Source organism: Lepisma saccharinum, chromosome 26 (genome assembly GCF_977018435.1).
Source record: "Lepisma saccharinum chromosome 26, izLepSacc3.1, whole genome shotgun sequence".
NCBI lineage: Eukaryota > Metazoa > Arthropoda > Insecta > Zygentoma > Lepismatidae > Lepisma > Lepisma saccharinum.
Window position 1 is genome coordinate 36,854,353 of NC_139254.1, and position 6,000 is coordinate 36,860,352.

At 39.2% G+C, this 6,000-nt stretch overlaps 1 protein-coding gene across 1 annotated transcript in view; it reads left to right on the plus strand.

Moving 5' to 3' along the window:
• LOC145979840 (uncharacterized) overlaps window positions 1–5,027 on the plus strand; it is a 65,111-nt gene extending 60,084 nt beyond the window's left edge. Inside the window, exon 3 of the mRNA XM_083112869.1 lies at window positions 2,496–5,027. Coding sequence (XP_082968995.1) covers window positions 2,496–3,333 — 838 coding nt within the window. The 3' untranslated portion in view covers window positions 3,334–5,027. The remainder of the gene's footprint in view (window positions 1–2,495) is intronic.
• The last annotated feature ends 973 nt before the right edge of the window (window positions 5,028–6,000 follow it).

Consider the following 6,000-nt stretch of genomic DNA (forward strand, 5'->3'; position numbering starts at 1 on the left):
TTGCATGAGTTTAATGTGTTAGACGAGTTATGCAACTGGCCATTTTATAAGTGCTTTCGTGCATTTCGTTATGCCATTTCTAAAGTCACTTTTCATGCATTTCGTGCAAGAACAAACTTCACCAAATGAACGGGCTTGGGGGCAAGTTAGTTGCAGTTGTCTGATAGTTCCAGAAATGAGGGAAGACATGTGCTGAACCAAAAACGAGACCAAAAGTCTCTCCAAACTGCAGAAAGTGCTGGACTGTTAGGATGATGAGTACGAGTGAAATGTGTGATGTATAAGTGTGGAAATTGCAGTGTAATAGGAAAGAAAAGGGAAATTATGCAGCATACTAGTTGACGCTTTGATTTATGTCGTGAGATGAGCCCATTCATTTCTCCTGGTCGAAATATGTCTTGATACTAACTATCATTTCTTTTGCACCACTATGATATTACCATCTTGCCAATTTCATGCAGCAAAAAAGTCACTTCACAGAACCACCATCACTCAATACTGTGCGTACGAACAAACACGCGAACTTATGAGAAGCAGACTGCCTGGATAGAATGCACATAACAATTATTATGGATATGTTGGAGTTCAGTCAATAATTCATGGCAAGAACGCTAACACAGAAATGATAAAAGAATATTGATACCTCTACAATATCTGTACAATGCTTCCCTTTGCGTAACACATTGATTTGGCTCATTTCCCATGTCAAAGCTGCTTGCACATGGAGTTTAAAGGCCAAGCAGTGATGCTTGGCAACAAAATTCACTTCCTCAACATGCATTCTTAACAACAATGTGAATTGCACCGGAACCGGTTGCCAAGAAAAAGAATTCTCTCTCTTGTTTTCTATTCGCACAGTGTGCAAGAATGAGATATAGACATTTGATTTTTATTCCAAGGCCATCATTTTGATATGCATTTGATGACCATAGGGCTGACCATTACCGAGATTGCAACATCATAATTAATCATTAATTGTGTCTGTTCCACAGATGATAGTGCCATTATATTTCGACATGAACAAGCTTCAATCACAAAAAAAAATGAAAAAAAAAAATGATGGTTTTACACAAAGCTACATACAATGAAATTTGACTTATGTAAAGAACATGGAAAAACTACACTTTTACGAACATTTCTGTCTGAATAGAAAACAAACAAAGTTAAAATAACTTTGTCTTGCTTTTGTCTAAAAGCAGACACTATACCTTTCCAATGAGGTATATTTGACTTTTTTCCTCCCACGGAGTACAATTTTTTACAAGCATGCAAACCAAGGACTCAATATTTTTGTCACGGATAGTAAATAGCCTACTAGTAAATTGTGTGATATTGTGTGTCATCCGAATTACCAGACATCATCTCGCTGTTGTTAATGCTGTCCTCCCATCTGCAACAGGTTATTTATTACCAGTGGTAATTTAGCACCAATATATATAATAACAAAACAGAACCTTAACTTTTTCGATCTTGAAAAATAAGCCATGTAAAATAAAGGCAATTTTCTTCTCTTTTTTTAATATCTCTTGTCTCGAAATAGGTTTGGCAACAAATACATATCAGGACAATGCGTATTAAATGCCATCCACTGAAACTTCATTGGAAGGCGATTTCTACTTCTAAATTTCTTTTGTGAATAGCATTTGGGAGTGTATGTCAAAGACCTTGTCATTTTTCTCAACAAGCGTTGGTGCAGCTGTCCTCAACTATAAGTTTCCCTGAAACCCTGTTTAGCTCAAATGAATTGAATGGGTTTTTTTATTTTACCTGTAGGAATCGAAAAACCAAAGTTTCATTTTATGTCATAATTTTAATCGATCAGTGCAGTTGATTGGAGACCGAATGACTGCCTACCCTTGTGATGGAGTGATTAACAGAATACACTATGACACCAGGAGCCCCCGGTTTAAGTCTCGGCCTTGGCATGTAAGTTCATTGTAAGCGTCCCTTCAGTTTCATATCATATCTCATCCTCATCTTTGTGGCAGGAAAGCAAAGAAAAATAAGCCAAATAAATTAATCCACCAAGCAGTGAAAACACGGAATGATGATCTGCCACCTAACCTGTCATTGATCAAGATTTTTGTGGAAGTTAGCATGATAGGTATTTTTGTAAAGCTGTTGCATTTCTTCTTTGTTTTTTCCATGAATAACTGCCAAACATGTAGCAGTCGTCGACAAGAATTTCTGACATGCACGACAAAAACTTAATGAAATTTCAAACAGCAAATATGAAGTAATCACACTACACTAAAGAGCACCTTGTCTGTTGGGAAAACATGGCAGGTTTTTCATGGTACTTGAACTTTCTTTTAGTGCTTCACAAATAGTATTTCTGCATGGAGATAATGTTTCATTTTTCATCATTGTAGCATTTGGAAATGTCGAATAACTGTGGCATCATTACTAGTTGGTAATTTGTATTGAGAATATGTCAGAGATTTTCTGTACTATCATGTCATAAATTGTCTTTAATAACACATCTTCCCTTTCAGGTTATCACTGGAATACACATTGGCATTTGCACACAAGAACTATCTTAGAAGACATTCCAGAATTCGTATTGGAGAAAAGCCTTTTGTGTGTACAACGTGTAACAAATCATTTGCTCACAAGGAAGTTCTTAGTGAACATTCAAAAATTCATACTGACGAGAATCCATATGAATGTTCAACGTGTGACAAAACATTTCAACAGAAGGAAGTTCTAAGAAGACACACAAGAATTCACATTGAAGAGAACCCATATTTATGTTCAGTGTGTAACAAAGCATTTCCACAGAAAGAAGATCTAACAAGACACACAAGAATTCATACTGGAGAGAAGCCATATGTATGTTCAGAGTGCAACAAAGCATTTACACAGAAGGAAGATCTAAGAAGACACATAAGAATTCATACTGGGGAGAAGCCACATGCATGTTCAGAGTGTAACAAAGCATTTGCACTGAAGGAAGATCTAAGAAGACATACAAGAATTCATACTGGGGAGAAGCCATATGTATGTCCAACATGTAACAAAGTATTTGCACAAAGACAGGATCTAAGAAAACATTCAAGAATTCATACAGGAGAGAAACCCTATGTGTGTTCAACGTGTTACAAACCATTTGCATACAAGCATCTTCTTAGGGGCCATTTAAGAATTCATACTGGAGAGAAGTCTCATGTATGTCCAGTGTGTAGCAGAGCATTTGCACACATCCATAATCTTAAAAGACATTCAAGGATTCATACTGGAGAGAAACCCTTTGTGTGTTCAATATGCAGCAGGTCATTTAGAGAGTTGGCACATCTAAAAAAACATTCAAAAATTCATAGTATAAATTCATAACCCTGTATGTGTTAAACATACAATGCCAAGAAGATCTTAGACGACATGAATGAATTCATACAGTATACAACTCCTACTTCTATTCACAATTTAACAGACCATTTCGAAATATAATGGTATGCTTGGTGTTTTTTGCATAACTGGCCCAGAGGCAAAGACAACCAAGCACCCTTGTTACAAATTGTATATGCAGGGATTGTGGTATCGTTCGTATAAACATATAGTTTTCCCACAATTGTATCAAGAAAGAAACCACAGTTTGTAGCACTAGCCAAAGGCTAAGTTATTATTTATATTCTTTAATTGGAAAACCATTTTGAAGATACAACAATGACGATTTATTTATGCCCTTTTTCAAGAGAACGATGTTGAACATCTCCAATCTAGAAGATTAGCACATTAGCATGTTTTATCTTTTGTAATAATAAATTTCTTACTTATTTCGTACAGTCACCTTTGTATGTATGAGGGGCAATCAGGTTGCTGTGACCCTAACATACAGAAGGTTGTTCGCTTTATATCCGACCATTTTTGATGGGTACTCACCTTAAGAGATACTGCGCTGCCACCACTGATCATGTTCTATTGGACCCCAGCATTGTGGACTATCACCTGGCATCGCAGTTTCCATTGCAGCAAGCTCCGGTGCAGGACAGGTATGGGAATTGTGTCCCACTCCTCCCTGCAAGCTTTCCATAGACCATCCAGGGTGCGCGGGCGGCGATGTTGAAGACGTCGTTTCAACAGTCCAAATGTGCAAAAATCCATTGGACTGGCATCTGGGCTTTTCACAGGAATGTCTTCAAACGGAATGACATGAATTCCTAATTCATCTGGCATTTCCTGATAAAAATGTAGTGATGTTCTGGTGGTATGACTCGAAGCCTTGTCCATATGGATCATCACCTGGTTTGCGTCCATTCCATACAATTGTGGGATGTCTCTCCGATAGATAGATGTCAGAATGGAGTCTTGGAAGTATCTGGCATTCACCTTAACGTTTTTGTCCACCATGCGTATCATCAACTTACCCTCATATCTGAATCCCGTCACAACCATAAAGCCACGAGGGAAACTTTCCCTACACTGACGAACAAAGTTGCTGCGCCCCTTGCCGTCAATGTCACGGTATGTGACACTTTGCTTGCAGCCCTTCTGGTGGTTTTCGTGGCTGAATGTTTCGCAAGGAGAGCCTGTTGTGTGTAACGGGCTACAATAGCTTTCTCAGTAGTCATCCCGAGTGTTTCACAATGCGTACGTATGAAAACTTAACATGGAAAAGGGCCATTACGTAACCCTCCCAATACCAGTTGATTTTCGGCGCCATTTGATAAAATTCACTACCAACACTCATGCACCTACAAGGTCAGACACAACACTGATCCTGCCAGCAGACCCATAGTTCCAGCATGATACGCCAGGTGGGAGCACCGAATCGAAAATGGTCGGATATATAGCGAACAACCTCTGTAGAAAGAACAGCAATAGGGTTTCAATTTTTATTTTATTTTTCAACATACTCCCCTGCAACTCCAGTGTACTTCTCCCATCGGTGCTCCAACGCCTGGATACCTTAAAAAAAAATTCTTCCGACTGGTCCTCCAAGCATGAGTCCACAACCCTTATCACCTCAGAATCATCAGAAAATTTTTGCCCATGAATGTCATTCTTCAAATGTTTGAACAAATGGAAATCACTGGGGTCCAAATCTGGGGAATAGGGTGGGTGGGGCAGCAATTCGAAAGATGCATGTGCAATAGCAGCCCTCGCAATGCGTGAGGTGTGGACAGGTGCATTGTCCTGGTGAAGGAGCACACCACGCCTCTTTTTCTTGATGGAATCATGTAATTTCTTGATTACATCACTGTAGTATGTGCCAGTGATGGTTTGGCCTCTTTGTAGATAGTCCACAAGAAGGACACCCTTGCAGTCCCAGAAAATTGAGGCCATCACCTTCTTGGCTGACGTTTGCACCTTGAACTTCTTCGTTGGTGGAGAATGTGGGTGTTTCCACTCCATGCTTTGTGATTTTGTTTCTGGGTCGAAGTGATGGTTCCATGCTCCATCCATAGTTACAAATCGGGCAAGGAAATCGTCTATATCAGCACGAAACTTGTCAAGAAGTTCTTGACTGATGAGTACTCGGATGCGCTTCTGATCTGGGGTGTGGTTTCGAGGGACCCATCTTGCAGCAATTTTTTCATTTGCAATTCCTGGGTAATTATGTTTTGCACAGTGCCATATGACAGGCCACACATCTCAGCAACATGACGGATAACTCGACGATCCTTCAGCACAATATTGTGAACTTTGTTAATGTTTTTGGTTGTTATGACAGTTTTTGGTGCTCCACCTGCATGTTCATCCTCACACGACTCTCTCCCACAATTAAACTCACGACACCATCTCTTCACCATACTGTTTGAAGGAGTATTGTCCCCTAGTGTATCCACCAAGTCCTCATGAATTTTGCATACCTTCCACTTCTTCTTCACAAAATATTTGATCACCGTTCTCACCTCAGTATTCTCCATTCTGGCACATTGACACAACTTCACTCAGTTAAAGCCCTGTAAAAAGAAAACTGTACGTTACTCAGACTTGCAATTCAGAATGAAAGCATATAAAGGATGACTAAACGATAACAAAATAAAAAATCAATCATAA